The sequence below is a fragment of the Electrophorus electricus genome, chromosome 19 (assembly GCF_013358815.1).
Source record: "Electrophorus electricus isolate fEleEle1 chromosome 19, fEleEle1.pri, whole genome shotgun sequence".
In the NCBI taxonomy this organism is placed as follows: domain Eukaryota; kingdom Metazoa; phylum Chordata; class Actinopteri; order Gymnotiformes; family Gymnotidae; genus Electrophorus; species Electrophorus electricus.
Genome location: NC_049553.1, coordinates 15,666,927 through 15,686,926, shown reverse-complemented (window position 1 = coordinate 15,686,926; position 20,000 = coordinate 15,666,927). Strand labels below are relative to the sequence as shown.

Below are 20,000 nucleotides of genomic sequence, written 5' to 3'. Positions count from 1 at the left end.
ACACACACACACACATACACAGAGCTACAACACAGTAGAGTAGAGTTACACACACACACACACACACATACACAGACCTACAACACAGTAGAGTTACACACACACACACACACACACACACACACACACACACACACACACACATACACAGACCTACAACACAGTAGTTACACACACACACACACACACATACACAGACCTACAACACAGTAGAGTAGAGTTACACACACACACACACACACACACACACACACACATACACAGACCTACAACACAGTAGAGTTACACACACACACACACACATACACAGACCTACAACACAGTAGAGTAGAGTTACACACACACACACACACACACACACATACACAGACCTACAACACAGTAGAGTAGAGTTACACACACACACACACACACACAAACACACACACATACACAGACCTACAACACAGTAGAGTAGAGTTACACACACACACACACACACACACACACACACACACACACACATACACAGACCTACAACACAGTAGAGTAGAGTTACACACACACACACACACACACACACATACACAGACCTACAACACAGTAGAGTTACACACACACACACATACACAGACCTACAACACAGTAGAGTAGAGTTACACACACACACACACACACACACACACACATACACAGACCTACAACACAGTAGAGTTACACACACACACACACACACACACACACACACACACATACACAGACCTACAACACAGTAGAGTAGAGTTACACACACACACACACACACACACACAGACCTACAGCACATTACAGTTACACACACACACACACACACACACACAGAGAGACCTACAACACAGTAGAGTTACACACACACACACACACACACACACACAGACCTACAGCACAGTAGAGTTACAGACACACACACACAGACCTACAACACAGTAGAGTAGAGTCACACACACACGTTACACACACACACACACACACACACACACACACACACACACACACACACAGAGAGACCTACAACACAGTAGAGTTACACACACACAGTTGTGCAGAGATCACTGGGCACTCATATCAACACACACCATAGATATAAAAACATCCATTATTTGACTGTAGAGCTCATTGTACAGACAATTAACAAACACAAGAGAAGGGGAGAGAGAGAGATAAAGAATGAGAGACAGAGAGAGGGCAGGAAAGAGAGTTGCCCCGGGGTATTTGTATGTAAATGAGATTTGCTGATTGCTCCTCCACTGTGCCAATTTCTTGTACTCTTTAATAATGGCAGACGTTTTGCATTCTGAAGTCAGTAGAACTACCAGAATTTCCAGAGCTGCTTTATTTCAAAAGATCCACATCAAACAAAGATTTCGAAAGCAGTTGCTATAACTATGTCTGTTGCTAACCCTAACATAACCCCTAACCCTAAAACTAACGCTAATCCTAAAATAACCCCTAACACTAACACTAACCCTAATCCTAACATAACCCCTACCCCTAACATAACCCCTAACACTAACACTAACCCTAATCCTAACATAACCCCTAACCCTAACACTAACCCTAATCCTAACATAACCCCTACCCCTAACATAACCCCTAACACTAACACTAACCCTAATCCTAACATAACCCCTACCCCTAACATAACCCCTAACACTAACACTAACCCAATCCTAACATAACCCCTAACCCTAACATAACCCCTAACCCTAACACTAACCCTAACCCTAACACTAACCCCTACCAATAACACTAACCCTAATCCTAACATAACCCCTAACCCTAACCAAACCCCTAACACTAACCCTAACCCTAACACTAACCCCTAACACTAACAATAACCCTAATCCTAACATTACCCCTAACCCTAACATAACCCCTAACCCTAACCCTAACACTAACCCCTAACCCTAACACTAACCCTAATCCTAACATAACCCCTAACCCTAACATAACCCCTAATCCTAACATAACCCCTAACCCTAACACTAACCCTAACCCTAACCCTAACACTAACCATAACCCTAACATAACCCCTAACACTAACCCCTAACATAACCCCTAACACTAACCCCTAACACTAACCCCTAACACTAACCCTAATCCTAACATAACCCCTAACACTAAGATAACCCCTAACCCTAACATAACCCCTAACCCTAACCCTAAAATAACCCCTAATTCTAACATAACCCCTAACCCTAACCGTAATATAACCTCTAACACTAACACTAACCCTAACCCCTAACACTAACCCCTAACACTAACCCTAACCCTCTCTGACTCTGTCCCTCCTGTCTTGTCTCTCATATGGTTCACTCTGGTTTTAATGGTTGTCTGATTCCACTTCTGCTGCTGGTTAGGAGAGAAGGACAGGAGGCTGAGAGGACACAGTCCTGACAGCTGCGTCCCTCCAGCGTCTGTCCCCGTGCAGGACAACCCACACGTTTCAGAGACGGAGACAGCTGGGTGGTGAGGGCACGACCCTGACGAAGCTCTCTCTCTCCCTCTCTCTCTCTCTCTCTCTCTCTCTCCCCAACTTGCTCTCCCTCTCCATCTCTCTCTCTCCCTCTCCATCTCTCTCTCTCTCTCTCTCTCTCCATCTCTCTCTCTCTCTCTCTCCCCATCTCTCTCTCATTCTCTCAACTATCGCTCTCTCCATCTCCCCAACTTGCTCTCCCTCTCCATCTCTCTCTTTCCCTCTCCCTCTCTCTCTCTCTCTCCCCCCATCTTTCTCTCTCTCTCTCTCCCTCTCTCTCTCTCTCTCTCTCTCTCTCTCTCTCTCTCTCTCTCTCTCTCTCTGTGTGGATGACAATAAAACCCCTGAGGCAGATTCATGGTGGCACAGTGATGGTCACGGCCCAATAAAACATGAATCGTTCGGAGCACTCGGACGGACTGAGAAAACAGAATCTTCTCTCACTCTCAGTGTGTGTGTGTATGAGTGTGTGTGTGAGGCCACAGCACACTGTAGTACAGAGTGAAGACGTCACCAGAACAGCCGGTCCTTGGTCACTCTCTCCTGTAGCAGTGTCCATCTGTGTCCCAGGTCAGCAGAGACATACAGCTGCAGACAGACAGGAGACACACACACACAGTGCTGTTCTAAACCACACTGGCTCCTCTGTGGCTGTTCTGCTCAGTCCAGGGGACCAGACCCACTACCCCAGGGGAAAGAGTCCCAGTTACCCAGACTGCCCTCAGTTACATTTTACCATTGATCTGACACTTTTATCCAAAGCGACTTACTATTCTGACTGGACACAACTTGAGTAATTAAGGGTTAAGGGTCTTGCTCAGGGACCCAACAGTGGCAACCTGGCAGTGGTGGGACTTGAACCAGCAACTTTCTGATTACGAGTCCAGTACCTTCACGACACCACCAGCAAAGACTAAAACTCTGACGAGTTAAATAACACTGCTGAGTCTCCCCCCAGCGGAGACACATCACCTCCTGCCAGTCTGAGACAACACTGCCATGACACGCAAACTTTAGCGTTTCCTAACTGACACTAACAGGAGCCTTTTCCGCACAGACTCACCTTGGCCTCCTTGCTGTAGGCCAGGAGTTTATCCTCTTCAGATGGGTGGAACAGCAACGTTTCCATGGTGAAGGAGACAGGCTGTCTCTGGAACGACGCCCCCTCGTCCATGCTGATGAACAGCATCTGGTCCCGCTCGTTAATGGAGGAGCTGATCAGGACCACCTGGAAGCACACACACACACACACATCAGTAGCTGTGTAACACAGTGGTAACACATTCACAGAACAGATACTGAGTGAAACTGAACATGCGAGTTTCTTTATGTTAGTTATTCTTGTTTACTGCACGCTGATGTTTTCATACATCTTAAGCTGAGTTCAATTTCTTCAGACTCAGAGGCATAAATACCTTTTAAAGAATAGTGCATTATTTTATTTTTAAGAGCTTATTCTTATTATAATTAATACATTTTTCTATAGAATTTTCCCAGAACCCTGTGAAACTGTGTCTGTTAAGAAGTCTGCAACTACTCAAACATAAGCGTTATTTCAAATTAACATCCCATAGCAGAGCTTGAGCAAGCATCTAGTTTCAGAGACCTGCGGGTTCAGCTCCAACGCAAACTCTAATCAACCATTCTTGCACCTCATGATAAAACTTCATTTGTTTATTTTCAGTTTATTTTTTATTTTTAGTTTATTAACTGTGAACTGAAAAAGCACTCTAAGCACCAGAGTCCTCACCATTGTGTGAGTGTGTGAGTCTCCTAGGACAGGACTTCACTACAGCACAGAGTCACTGTTCCACAGACACTTTGACACACACCCTGTAGAGTTTGTGAAATTGGAAACCCCAATGTGACTCAGCTACAGGAGGGTTGTAACTCCCCACAAAGCCCCAACACTCATTCCGCACCACCCGAGTTCCTGTCATATAGGATGCAGTTCCTGTGAGCACCTATAAGTGGAGCTGTTGCGTAACTGATTGCATGCAGTGGAGGGGATGTGAGAAAGCAGTGAGCATGAGCCATCAGGCACAGAGCACAGCAGTGGAGAACACAGCAGAGTCTCACAGCGGCTCGCAACGAACTCCTCCACAGTGGAAGCGAACTGGGGGGCCTGTGTCCATAGAGAGGTTCACGCATTGGACCGGGGAAGACCGGCCTTTAGTGAAGACCGGCCTTTAGTGAAGACCGGCCTTTAGTGAGACTGGCCTTTAGTGACACTGGCCTTTAGTGAAGACCGGCCTTTAGTGAGGCTGGCCTTTAGTGACACTGGCCTTTAGTGAAGACCGGCCTTTAGTGAAGACCGGCCTTTAGTGAGACTGGCCTTTAGTGAAGACCGGCCTTTAGTGACACTGGCCTTTAGTGAAGACCGGCCTTTAGTGAAGACCGGCCTTTAGTGACACTGGCCTTTAGTGACACTGGCCTTTAGTGAAGACCGGCCTTTAGTGAAGACCGGCCTTTAGTGAGACTGGCCTTTAGTGAGACTGGCCTTTAGTGACATTGGCCTTTAGTGAAGACCGGCCTTTAGTGAAGACCGGCCTTTAGTGAGACTGGCCTTTAGTGACACTGGCCTTTAGTGAAGACCGGCCTTTAGTGAGACTGGCCTTTAGTGACACTGGCCTTTAGTGAAGACCGGCCTTTAGTGAAGACCGGCCTTTAGTGAGACTGGCCTTTAGTGAGACTGGCCTTTAGTGACACTGGCCTTTAGTGAAGACCGGCCTTTAGTGAAGACCGGCCTTTAGTGAGACTGGCCTTTAGTGAGACTGGCCTTTAGTGAGACTGGCCTTTAGTGAAGACCGGCCTTTAGTGAAGACCGGCCTTTAGTGACACTGGCCTTTAGTGAAGACCGGCCTTTAGTGACACTGGCCTTTAGTGAAGACCGGCCTTTAGTGAGACTGGCCTTTAGTGACACTGGCCTTTAGTGAAGACCGGCCTTTAGTGAGACTGGCCTTTAGTGAGACCGGCCTTTAGTGACACTGGCCTTTAGTGAAGACCGGCCTTTAGTGAGACTGGCCTTTAGTGAGACCGGCCTTTAGTGAGACTGGCCTTTAGTGAGACCGGCCTTTAGTGAAGAAGCTTCTTCTCTCAGCAATATCGTGTGCAGCGGGAACACAGATGAAGCTTTTGTGCAGAAATCAAAAGTGCCGGAACTGTTTCCTACTTCTGACAGTAAAGAGCAGAAATTATGTGTGTGTGTGTGTGTGTGTGTGTGTGTAAGGGGGTTATACACAAGCATAATCATCTGTTATTGAACAGATCTGCAAAAACAGGTCATAAAAACTGAAGTCTGATATATTGTGATCTTAAATGAAAGACATTAAGTACAACTGCACATGCATATACACACACACACACACACACACACACGTTCTACAACAGAAACAAAAGTTGATACAAAGCAGCAAACCCGTCTCTTCTCTCAGTAACAGCTGAACTGCCAGAGACATGCAAAGTGTGTAGCAGCACATTTGCATAACATTCAGAACCAAACCCAGGTGAGCTTACTGACCTGATTACGTATTCTAATGAAGGATTGGAATATGCATCACACTACATATCTCCAAACGAACTCATATGGATCAAACACAAGAACAACACATGTGGTAGTATGCAAATACAACAGACAGCTGTAGGGAACCAGAGTGTGTGTGTGTGTGTGTGTGTGTGTGTGTGTGTGTGCGTGCGTGCGCGCGCGCGTGTGTGTGTGTGTGTGTGTGTATTTTTAACGTTATGCAGCTTTTCCATGGTTTCATTCTGCCCAATTACATATGCAAATTGGTAGTTCGGATATCCAGAGAGAGAGCGAGGAAGACAAAGAGGAAGACAAATAAACGATGAGTCCAGCGGCTCGGTGACGGCGCGCTCGGCGACGCGCTCGGTGACGGCGCGCTCGGCGACGGCACGCTCGGCGACGGCACGCACAGCCCGCTAGACTGCTGCAGCTATACAACCACCTGCGCGTATATCGCCCTTCAGAGGAATGGAGGACGACAAAACTAGAGGGAAACTAACCACCACGCCGAGCGTGGGTAAAGGGAGAACCAAGGACGCCAGGGGAAGAACGACAGCCCCGATGCACTGGGGAAAACCAAACTAAAACTTCCCAAACAAAACCAGAAAACAGGGAGGAACTGTAACAGCTAAGGTGAGCCTCAGGAGAGAGACAGACTTGAGATGGAAAACTGGAGAGGGGATGTGTAAAAACACAGAGACCCTCACAGAGCTGAAGAGAGGTGCAGCACGAGGGCTCACAGACCTCAATACCTGAAGTTACCAGCTAGGCACTTAGCTCGAAACTTTAGCAAAGAGCCAGCACTGAGTGACGGGGTCACTGGGTTTATATAGGTGTAGCCCAGCTGTTGGGTGTTCAGCCTGATTAGTAGCGTGCCTGACTCGAGCCCTCCCTCTGGTGGCCGGAGGGGGCCTCGGGCAGGTACTGACCCTTACATCCTGCTCCACTGGAACATACTGCAGTGCAGAAAGGAGTTCCAACAGCTAATGTGCATGCAGTCAAAGACCACCAAACTCTTAGACAAAGACTCACACTCACTCATAAAAACTCACTCACTGGCAAACAAACACAACCTCATATGAACAAGACACTTACAAGACACTTACAATTTTAGTCATGCTACAGAGGAAGATGAGTGTGGTGTTAGGTGAGTGTAGTGTTAGGTGAGTATATTGTTAGGTGAATGTAGTGTTAGATGAGTATAGTGTTAGGTGTCTTACCCAAGGACTCTTATTGGTATAACATGGTGCACTTTCCTGAATGGCAGATTGAACCATGTTCCTACAGGAGAGGCAGGGTTGTTACCCACTACACCATACCAAACTCATACGAACACTCACACATTCAAACAGCCACTATAAAACACACAAACACGTCGTTAAACACTCACACAAACACTCATACAGCCAAACACAAACACTGCAACACTCACAAAACACAGTCAAATACTACACACTCCAACACACACAAACAGTCACACAAACACAGGCACTCACTCAAACACAAACAATACACACTCCAACACTCACACAAACACTCACAAAGTCAAACACTACACACAGTCAAAAACTAACAGTCAAACACTACACACAGAAACACACAAAGTCAAACAGCACAGCAGTGTGAGAGAAGGCAGAGCTCCAGGGAGCTGAGTCACCGATGATCACCAGAACAGAGGCTCCTCTGGCCTGCTGAGAAATCAGCATCTATTTGTCAGTTTTAATGCAAATGACAAATCTGTCCAAGCATGAGAGACAGAATCAGGAGAGGGAGGGAAGAGAAAACAAACAAAGCTCTTTTCAAGAACCTTTTCTCCATCTTTTGTAAGATCTCATAGAGAAATAGACCCATTAAATAGACCCTGTCCAATCTCACGTAATATCTCAGAGAAATATATCCATTAAATAAACCTCATCTCATCTCTAGTAATGTTTCATAGAGAAATACACCTGTTAAATAGACCCTATCCCATCTCTCATTATGTCTCAGAGAGAAATAGACCCATTAAATAGACTCAGTGCCATCTCTCATTATGTCTCAGTGAGAAATACACCTGTTAAATAGACTCAGTGCCATCTCTCATTATGTCTCAGTGAGAAATATACCTGTTAAATAGACTCAGTGCCATTTCTCATTATGTCTCAGTGAGAAATACACCTGTTAAATAGACTCAGTACCATCTCTCATTATGTCTCAGTGAGAAATACACCTGTTAAATAGACTCTGTCCCTTGTTCTATATGATTTATGCTTTCTGTTCTGCATTTATTGGTAATTGAAAACTGAAGCATGAGTGAACAACAAAGAAGTATGAAGGTATGATAGTATTGTGGCAGTAATGTGGTAGTATTGTGGCATAATGTGGTAGTATTGTGGCAGTAATGGGGTAGTAATGTGGTAATGCAGTTGTATTGTGATAGTAGTAATATGGTAGTATTGCTGTAGTAATGCGCTAATATTGTGGTACTAATGTGGTAGTAATGTGGCAGTAATGTGGTAGTATTGTGGTAGTAATGTGGTAGTAATGCAGTAGCATTGCGGTAGTATTGTGGTAGTATTGTGGTAGTAATGTGGTAGTAATGTAGTAGCATTGCGGTAGTATTGTGGTAGTATTGTGGTAGTAATGTGATAGTAATATGGTAGAGTTGTGGTACTAATGTGGCAGTAATATGGTAGTAATTCGGTAGTAATGTGGTAGTAACATGGTAGTATTGTGGTAGCAATGTGGTAGTATTGTGGTAGCAATATGGTAGTAATATGGTAGTAATGTGGTAGTAATGTGGTAGTATTGTGGTAGTAATATGGTAGTAATGTGGTAGTAATGTGGTAATGCAGTTGTATTGTGATAGTAATATAGTAGTATTGCTGTAGTAATGTGCTAGTATTGTGGTACTAATGTGGTAGTAATGTGGCAGTAATGTGGTAGTATTGTGGTAGTAATGTGGTAGTAATGTAGTAGCATTGCGGTAGTATTGTGGTAGTAATGCAGTAGTAATATGGTAGTAATGTGGTAGTATTGTGGTAGTAATATAGTAGTAATGTGGTAGTAATATGGTAGTAATATGGTAGTAATGTGGTAGTACACAATAACAACACAGCAGAGGGCTGAGGCTTTCATACTGCTCTGAAGTATTGCTGAGTAATGCTAATATGAATGTGATATGAAGGCAAACACTGTAGGAGTGAAGCTGTTTAAAACCATCGCAGCAGTATGACAGTCTACTATAACTGTGCAGTGCACTAGTATTACAGTATAGTGAAGTAGTATTAATGTGTGGTGAAGTAGTATGAGTGGTGTAGCAGTATGGACAAACAGTGGAGAGGAACAGCTGTAGTATTAGGGTAGAACAGAACAGCACTACACATAAGCACTTTGGCAGTTCCCTGGCAGTCCCTGAGAACTGGGCTGGAAAACCCTGTAGAGTAACAAGGCGAGAGGTCACGGAGTGTGAAAGCAGGCGGTGGTGACAGAGATGACGGCTGCCGCTCACAGTTCAAACCACATTAAAGCCGTCGGTTATGTAACTGAGGGGGTTTGAACACTGAATTCAATTAGCACTTTCAAAAGCAACCAGATCGCTCTTACAGATACCTCTTTCCCTAGCTCTTTTTCCCTCTATTAAGAGAGATACCCAGGAAGGAGAGAGAGATAGAGGGAGAGAAAGAGATAAAAAGAGGACTTCATTTTCTAGGCTCTGAGAAAGAGTGCAAGGAAAAACGAGCAAGAACTGTTTGAAAAACTGTTCAAACTCTCCCTTCTGCAGAATGTTTCACTGCATTAATAAACCTGATTGAGCACTGTACAGTCCAGTGTTTCACTGCATAATAAACCTGACTCACACTGTACAGTCCAGTGTTTCACTGCATAATAAACCTGACTCACACTGTACAGTCCAGTGTTTCACTGCATAATGAACCTGGCTCACACTGTGCAGTCCAGTGTTTCACTGCGCTAATAAACCTGACACACACTGTACAGTCCAGTGTTTCACTGCGCTAATAAACCTGACTCGCACTGTACAGTCCAGTGTTTCACTGCACTAATAAACCTGACTCGCACTGTACAGTCAGTCCAGTGTTTCACTGCATAATAAACCTGACACACACGGTACAGTCCAGTGTTTCACTGCGCTAATAAACCTGACTCACATGGTACAGTCCAGTGTTTCACTGCGCTAATAAACCTGATTTTTGAGAACAAGTGAACAGCCCTTTCAAAGGTTTTAAAACCTGTATAATTTAGTTTCCTTGTAAAAAAATCTGATTAGCTCTAAGAGGTGAGAGAAAGGGAGAGAGAAAAGAGACATGCACACTCCACACACACACACACACACACACTCCACACACACACACTCCACACACACACTCCACACACACACACACACACACACACACACTCCCCACACACACACACACACTCCACACACACACACACACACACACTCCACACACACACACTCCACACACACACACACACACACACACTCCACACACACACACACCCACACACTCCACACACACACACACACCCCACACACACTCCACACACACACTCCACACACACACACACTCCACACACACACACACACACACACACACACACACTCCACACACACACACACACTCCACACACACACACACACACTCCACACACACACACACACACACTCCACACCCAAACACACACACTCACACTCCACATACTCCATACAAACAAACACACACACACACACACACTCCACACACACACACACTCACACTCCACATACTCCATACAAACAAACACACACACACACACACACACTCCACACACACAAACACACACACTCTCACTCCACATACTCCATACAAACAAACACACACACACACACACACTCCACACACACACACACACTCCACACACAAACACACACACACGCACACACACACTCCACACACAAACACACACACACACACACACACACACAACCCCCCCCCAAAAAAAAACTCCACACAAGTGTGGGTGACTAGGTGTGTCTAATCGACCTTTCAGTTGTTTAAACAAATCAGCTTCTATGTGCATTAGGGAGGGAAAATCTGCAGACCTGCAGAAAAAAGTCACAATCCAGGAGTCACAGTCCAGGAGCTGAAAATCAAAGTGAATTATACAAGTGAGGAAAATATTTGGAATTTTAAATTGAATTAATTACTGAGGGTCTTTTTCCAGCCAAGAAAAAGTCACGCACCCTAAAAAACTGTTTAAAATCACATTGCAAATTGGCTATAAGCAAATTCACAACAAGCCTGAATCTAAAAGGCTTCAGTTGGGATTTTACGGATGAAAATTCCTTTCATCCCAGTCCCTTTCCTCAGACTGGGATTTGGGAATCTGAATAAAGACATTTTGTGTGTGTGTGTGTGTGTGTTTAAGGCTAACTCCACTACAATATTAGCAGACACATGGTTAGCGCATGTACGTTGTCTCTGACAGATTTAGCAGACATAGAGACTCTTATTCAGGTGCTGTGGTCTTAACACACAGAAATGCGTCAGACACTCCACAGCTAAAACCCAAACCATCTCTTCACCACCCAAAACTCAACCCCGCCTGCCACAGTGTCAGACTCAACCCCGCCTGCCAGCAGTTGGGGTGTGTCCAGATAGGGTGGGTCAGAGCTTTCAGTGTTTTTATTTTAGCTCCAGAATGTTCATGTGTGAGTGAGGATTGACCAACCTAATCTCTTCTGCTGCACCTTTACCAATGACTCTGGTCAGTGTTCCTTAAACATATACAGTACTATAGCAGGACTCAGCATACATGGGACTAACAGACTAACATGGGACACACGTGTCACGGCTCACCACCACACAACTCTGTCTTAGAGGTGCCTGAAGTATCCTGAAAGGTATTAATTCCACAGTCAGACTCCACACTCTCCTACACTGAGTCTGTCTCAGACGCCTCTACTGTCACCACACAGGACATAAGGCCACACTGCTGTGACAACTGCGTGTGCAATCCAGCACATACAGCGAAAACACCTGAGTGCCCACACTGTGTGTCCCTCACTGGTCTTCATTAGGACAGAGGAACTGTCCCACACTGTGTGTCCCTCACTGGTCTTCATTAGGACAGAGGAACTGTCCCACACTGTGTGTCCCTCACTGGTCTTCATTAGGACAGAGGAACTGTCCCACACTGTGTGTCCCTCACTGGTCTTCATTAGGACACAGGAACTGTCCCACACTGTGTGTCCCTCACTGGTCTTCATTAGGACAGAGGAACTGTCCCACACTGTGTGTCCCTCACTGGTCTTCATTAGGACAGAGGAACTGTCCCACACTGTGTGTCCCTCACTGGTCTTCATTAGGACACAGGAACTGTCCCACACTGTGTGTCCCTCACTGGTCTTCATTAGGACACAGGAACTGTCCCACACTGTGTGTCCCTCACTGGTTTTCATTAGGACACAGGAACTGTCCCACACTGTGTGTCCCTCACTGGTCTTCATTAGGACACAGGAACTGTCCCACACTGTGTGTCCCTCACTGGTCTTCATTAGGACAGAGGAACTGTCCCACACTGTGTGTCCCTCACTGGTCTTCATTAGGACACAGGAACTGTCCCACACTGTGTGTCCCTCACTGGTCTTCATTAGGACACAGGAACTGTCCCACACTGTGTGTCCCTCACTGGTCTTCATTAGGACACAGGAACTGTCCCACACTGTGTGTCCCTCACTGGTCTTCATTAGGACAGAGGAACTGTCCCACACTGTGTGTCCCTCACTGGTCTTCATTAGGACACAGGAACTGTCCCACACTGTGTGTCCCTCACTGGTCTTCATGGGAACATTCATTCTTTAGAAAGACTCCAGAGCTGACAAACCCTGGGAAACTGCTGTCTGCAGGCCCAGCTTCATTCATTATGCACAAAACCTGACCTGAAACAAGATCAATGTCCAGGAACTGCTGGGAGCATTCAAATCAGGGGCATGTGGACAATACCCTGCGTCTCCACCTCCCGGGATCATGTCTCCGTCTGCACTAATCTAGGCTCAGTACTTGCTGCCCTTTCTTTTACTTTTATTGAATGCATGTCTACAGACAGGTTGGCAGCCGATCCCACCTGATGATTCATAAACATAGTACTGCTGACTACTAGCTGATCTGGGATCAGTTTTGAAATATAAATAGGTTTCATAAACAAGCTGGAGGGCTCATTCTAAGACTAGGAACAGTGTTTGTTTTAAATTTCAGCAGGAGGGTTAACATGCCCCACAAACACAGTTGCGGGTGGTGAATGTCCAGGGCTGCGCTGAGCTGGACCCAGCAGTGCCAGAGTCATTAGGGAGGAGTGGGTACACATAACTTCATTAAGCATAACGCCACTCTGTATCATTCATCTTATTGAGAATTAAAAGAATTAAGATCAAAACTCACTATTAAACCTAAAAAGGAACATGCAGGAAAAGTGTAGTCCAGTCTGATAATAAAGTCCAGCCTTTTACCCTGATCTGCTAATAATCAGTGAGACCCGAGCAGACTCAGGCAGAGCACACACACTCAAAAATGTACCCGCCCCCCCAAACACACACACACACACACACACATATATATATATTACTGTTATGAAGCACTGTCCAACAAAACAGATGTTAGATCAAGTTGCTTCTGCATTCTAGAAAGAAGCCCAGAGAGAGAGAGAGAGAGGGAGAGAGAGAGAGAGAGAGAGAGAGAGAGAGGGAAAGAGAGAGAGAGAGAGAGAGAATGGTCTGGACCCTGGCCATAGTCAGCACATTTGAGATTCAAACCCAGCTCTGAAGATCTTAACAGTATGCCACCTGTAAGGTCACAGGTCAGCCTCTTCAGCCTACACAGAGGAATGCAAATGAGTCCACCTGTAACACAATCTGATGTCAAAGATCATGTTACCCCGGTTACCGTGCAGTCTCTGTTCCTCACTGAGCTGAGAGCAGTGAGACATGCCAAAGCAAACACTCCATGCTGAATACGTAGCAGGCAGGAGAGGGGAACTAACGTCCCAGTGGGAGAGGAGACGGGTCAGAATAAAGCACCCTATTAGTCACACACCTCCTCACTCTCTCTCTCTCTCTCTCTCTCTCTGTCCCTCCATCACTCTCTGGCATCTTCTCTCTCCATCTGTCTGTTTTCACCCTAAGTACTACCATAAGTTTTTCTGTCTTCTTTGTTTTCGTTGATTTGCAGTAACCCTACACATCTGCTCGGCCCAGCTATAAAAACGCGGCGGCTCCGCTCCAGAGTCTGAGAAGCAGTTATGAGAGACAGTGAGAGAAGGACTGCAGAGAGAGAGATCTTGATCTATGAGTCATTGCATGTAGAGTTATTTTCACATCACTGGTAAAAAAAAAGCAAAACCCCTGTCATATCCAATAAAGTTGATCTGTCAAATCACTTCATTTTGAAACATATATATCAAAACCCTCTGACAGAGAGTTGAGCGTGAGAACAGTCATGACAAACAGTGCTATATAAAGCACAAATACTATGATCTAATACTTCAGTATTTGGTGACCTGATCGTGGAACACCTTCTTGAGTCTGGGTTCAGGTACATGGCCGTGGCTTATTGTGATGATGGTTAGTGAGTGTTTTGGAGTCTCTCTGCAACAGCCCCTACATGAAGGACCGAGGACCCCCTCAGCTTCTACTGAAGGTTGATTTAAATGTTCCTCACCTAACAGAGCAGGAACTGTGTCTAGAGTGACGCACAGTATGAAACCAGCTCTGGATCTCTCCTGTTCTAGAGGAGAACTTCAGTAGACCAGCTCCGGATCTCTCCTGTTCTAGAGGAGAACTTCAGTAGACCAGCTCTGGAACTCTCCTGCCACTAATGTGTCTTGTACACTGCTGTGACAAAAGAATCTCCCTCAGGCATCAAGAAAGGGCTCTCCCTCCATCCCTCTGTCTGTCTGTCTGTCTGTCTCTCTATATGTCTGTCTGTCTCTCTATCTATCTGTCTCTCTGTCTGTCTGTCTGTCTCTCTATCTGTCTCTCTGTCTGTCTGTCTCTCTATATGTCTGTCTCTCTGTCTGTCTCTCTATCTGTCTGTCTGTCTGTCTGTCTGTCTCTCTATCTCCCTCTGTCTGTCTGTCTGTCTGTCTGTCTGTCTGTCTCTTTATATGTCTGTCTGTCTCTCTCGCTCCCTCTGTCTGTCTGTCTGTCTGTCTGTCTGTCTGTCTCTCTATCTGTCTGTCTGTCTGTCTGTCTGTCTGTCTGTCTGTCTGTCTCTCTATCTCCCTCTGTCTGTCTGTCTCTCTATATGTCTGTCTGTCTCTCTCCCTCCCTCTGTCTGTTTGTCCGTCTGTCTCTCTATCTGTCTGTCTCTCTGTCTGTCAGACAGAGAGACAGGCAGATGTCTATCAAAAACCTCTTGAAGGCCACAAGCTACTTCTGATTTATCTGTATAGGAAAAGATATTTATCCTCTTGACTCCCCAAGATTGTGTGTCTGTGTGTGTGTGTGTGTGTGTGTCCAGCCCAGCTACTCTGGAACACTGCACTCAGCTAAGTGGATGTGTTCCCTTTACATAATAACCATAATGCACCCTGTGTGCCGCTCCCTTCTATAAGCATGTGATAAATCCACATAGTGTGGCCCCTGCTGGACTCCAGATACAGATGCAGGTCCCTGCTGGACTCGAGATACAGATACAGGTCCCTGCTGGGCTCCAGATACAAATACAGGTCCCTACTGGACTCCAGATACAGATACAGGTCCCTGCTGGACTCCAGATACAGATACAGGTCCCTGCTGGACTCCAGATACAGACACAGGTCCCTGCTGGGCTCCTGATACAGATACAGGTCCCTGCTGGACTCCAGATACAGGCCTGTGCTGAGTCACTGTATTCATGCATAATGGAGTCATCCCAGTGAAGGCAGGAAGTACCAGAAGGCTGCAGGTTGGCGCACACACCAACAGCAGAGCACTTAATAAACATGACTGCCATGCTAGGCTTGGACACACTCACTCATCATTACATGTGTCTGAAGAGTCATGCTTTCACGCACTCAGTTTACACACACACACACACATGCAAACATATGCTCAATGTAAGTGAACAACAAACCAATTGGTCTTGTCATATGAGGAATGCCACTGATGACCTTCTACCAAACCAAAACTCTCTCTCTCTCTCTCTCTCTCTCTCTCTCTCTCTCTCTCTCTCTCTCTCTCTCTCTCTCCCTCTCTCTCTCTTTCTGTCTCTCTCTCCCTGTCCCTGTCTCTCTCTCTCTCTCTCTCTCTCTCTGTCTCCCCTCCACCCTTCTGTAATGTGTCTGTATGCAGTATGTCTACAGTACATATGTCTATCCTACAGTAGATTCTTGTGTACAGTTGTCTCTTGTTGACACACACTCTTCATGTCACGGATATAAACAGAGACTGGCAAACTGCCCCCTCCACTCACTGTGTCTCACACTTTACTATTATGGATTATTCTTTCACTAATTCTGTCACTGTCCCAAACAGATCTCAGAACGCATTCATCACTCTGAGTGCAGTTCTTGGGCAGTTGGGCTTTCTGTGTATCAACATGTGAAATCAGCTCAGGAAAACTTCCTGGGTGCTCTGGAGGTCACAGATGTTTATATTTGTACTATGCACTAGATCATGTACTAGAATCAAGTTCACCTACCAAATTACAAACAATATGGCAGCTTTGTGTAAATGAAGGTTTGAATGATGCAGGTATACAGGTGTTCATGTGTTCAGGTGTTCAGGTTACAGGTGTACAGATGTTCATGTGTTGAGGTGTACAGGTGTTAACATGTTCATGAGTTCAGGTGTTCAGGTGTATATAGGTTACAGGTGTTCAGGTATACATGTTACAGATATTCAGGTGTTCAGGTGTACGTTACAGGTTATAGGTTCAGGTTTTCAGGTTACAGGTGTACAGGTGTTCAGGTTACAGGTGTTCATATGTACAGGTGTTCAGGTGTACAGGTTACAGGTGTTAATGTGTTCATGTGTTTAGGTGTACAGGTCGTCATGTGTTCAGGTTACAGGTATTCAGGTGTTCAGGTATTCAGGTGTATATAGGTTACAGGTGTTCAGGTGTTCAGATGTGCATGTTACAGGTGTTCAGGTTACACGTGTATAGGTGTTCATATGATCATTTGTTCAGATGTTGAGGTGTACAGGTGATTATGTGTTCAGGTATACAGGATACAGGTTACAGGTGTTCAGGTGTTAAAGTGTACAGGTGTTCAGGTGTTAAAGTGTACAGGTGTTCAGGTGTTCAATTATTCAGGTGTATATAGGTTACAGGTTTTCAGGTGTTCATCAGGTGGCCTAACCACCTCTAAAAATAATAACTACTTTCTCTTGAAATAACTTACAAAAGAATGATTAAATGCATCATCCTATTCATTGTTCTGTTTTGTGACTCATAAGTGACTGGACGCACACACGCACCTCTGTAAGGTTTTAAGATGTGGGTTTGATTAGGTGAGCTCTGGGCGGAGCTCAGACATCGCCGCCGTTACCACCCTATGGATCCCTGGACCAGAGATAAGCAAGAGCTTTAATGACTGCACAGCCAATCAGGATGCAAGAGCAGCTCATCTGAAAGTGAACAGCTCTTTGTTTTTGTCCAGGCACTGATTACAATGAGCTGACCATGACAGGAGTGACCTCTGACCTGAAGCTGGTCACTGGGTTAGTACACGGCCCACCCAGTATACCTGAGGGTCCATGCACTGAGGGTACCAGCCACAAACACAACATACTACGGCAACATCACCTGTGTGACAACCCAACACACCATGACATCCTCTGTGTTACACAAATCCGCAAATCCGCACACACACACAAATACACACACACACAAACACAAAATGACTAAACACAAAGTGAGTGCGTGTGTGTGTGTGTGTGTGTGTGTGTGTGTGTGTGTGTGTGTGTGTGTGTGTGTGTGTGTGTAATCGGCCTTTCTCTCTTTGTCGCGCTGTACTTATGCCAAAGAAATAAAGACCCTTACATGATCTCCCCCCTCTCTCTCTATCTCTCCCCCTCCCTCTCTCTCTCTCTCACTCTCTCTCTCTCTCTCTCTCTCTCTCTCTTTCTCTCTCTCTCTCTCTCTCCCTCACCCCTATGTACTTGGTTGTGGCTACCTGCAGTGAAAATGATAGGACTCTTGGAAATGTAGCAGCATGACGTGCACAGAAAAACAAACACTCACACACACACACACACACACACACACACACACACACACTCACTCACTCACACACACACACACACACACATTCTCTGTACATGTTGTTCAGAATGATTAGTGTTCTGATTTCCGCTCTGAGGAAGTGATAGGGTCTTATTAGAGTATCAAACAGAAGGCCCAGAATAGCCATGCCATGCAGAGATATGCGCACGTGTGTGTGTGTGTGTGTGTGTGTGTGTGTGTGTGTGTGTGCGCAGAGAGTTACAGGGGACCAGAGAAAGAAAGAGGCTGTATTTCTTGTTATAAAGAGGTGTGTGTTTATCTGTGCATGTGTTTGCATGTATGCATGATGTTATAAAGAAGTGTGTGATACCTGTGTTTGTAAGTGTGTGTGTGTGTGTGTGTAATTTACACATTTCTCTGCCAGTAAAAAGAAGTGTAACTCTCACATTCTCTATAAATACCAGTGACGCACTGTGTATTCCCTCTTTGTCTCTCTAACACACAATTATGTTGAGGATGTATACAATAAGAACAGGATTGTGTGTGTGGGTGTGTGTGTACTGAAATCTCCTCGGATGCATGAGAGCTATGGCTGATGTGATCATATTTCATAGGTGCATGCATCAGCCAGAAAGGATTACACACACACACACACAACCCTGAATGTTAGTTTAGGAATGATCAGCTCTGGAGCGTTAGATGGAGGTCATGTCTGACTCACATATACAGCAAGTGTTCTCTCAGTTTCCAGTGGTGGAGAATACTACCTGAGATCTGATCTGATGTCAGATGTCCTCCAGAATCTGTCCTCATGGGCTGATGGAGGCGGAGACGCATGTCCTTACACGGGGAGGGGACACTCACTACGGTTCTAGTATGTAACAGACTGAGAGTCATTCTGACATCACACTTCATGTGGGCTTTTTTATGTGACATCATAAACACTCCGTGATGTCAGTACTCATCAAAGGTTTAACGATCACAGCTGGTTGAAATGCACACTAGATGCTCTCTGGGCAGCATAAAACCAGATGTTATGAGATGGAGATCAACCGTGAACCTTCTCCTGCCGGTACCAATAAAGGAAGCTCCCAGACGTGATTTATTAACGTAAGTCACTGGTGTGTGGAGCTGATAAAAGTGCTCGTACGCGCTCCTGCACCACGTCCTCAGGGGGTAGGGGAACATATTCACTCTCCAACTCCTCAGAACGTGTGTGAGGACATGTCCGAAGGTTCCTGAAGGTTCCTGCTTGTCTGAACAGTTATCATTAATGCCACTAATGTGTACCGAATTCAAGGTGACAAGGGCCCCTCCACCCACCACTGTCTGTCTCTCCTCCTCCTCCTCCACCCACCACTGTCTGTCTCTCCTCCTCCTCCACCCAACACTGTCTGTCTCTCCTCCTCCTCCACCCACCACTGTCTGTCTCTCCTCCTCCTCCACCCACCACTGTCTGTCTCTCCTCCTCCTCCACCCAACACTGTCTGTCTCTCCTCCTCCTCCACCCACCACTGTCTGTCTCTCCTCCTCCTCCATCCACCACTGTCTGTCTCTCCTCCTCCTCCACCCAACACTGTCTCTCCAGTATCCCTGCCTCTCTCCCTCCCACCCCTCCTCTCTCATGATTCCTCAAACACACACACACTCACACACACACACACACACACACACACACACACATACACACACACACACACACACACACACACACACACACACTGTTCTCGCCTCTCTAATGGCCCTCATTCATTCCTGCTTCCTGATTGATTTCCGGCTGGATGCAGTTCGGTGTTGC

At 45.8% G+C, this 20,000-nt stretch overlaps 1 protein-coding gene across 2 annotated transcripts in view; it reads right to left on the bottom strand.

Annotated features, from left to right (window-relative positions):
• Window positions 1-20,000, bottom strand: part of sorcs2 (sortilin-related VPS10 domain containing receptor 2) — a 232,965-nt gene that overhangs the window by 59,379 nt on the left and 153,586 nt on the right. For both annotated transcript variants that reach the window (XM_035519846.1, XM_035519847.1), the window contains exons 4-5: window positions 3,558-3,722; window positions 3,009-3,082 (exon numbers count right to left, since the gene is read on the bottom strand). In XM_035519846.1, coding sequence (XP_035375739.1) covers window positions 3,009-3,082; window positions 3,558-3,722 — 239 coding nt within the window. The remainder of the gene's footprint in view (window positions 1-3,008; window positions 3,083-3,557; window positions 3,723-20,000) is intronic.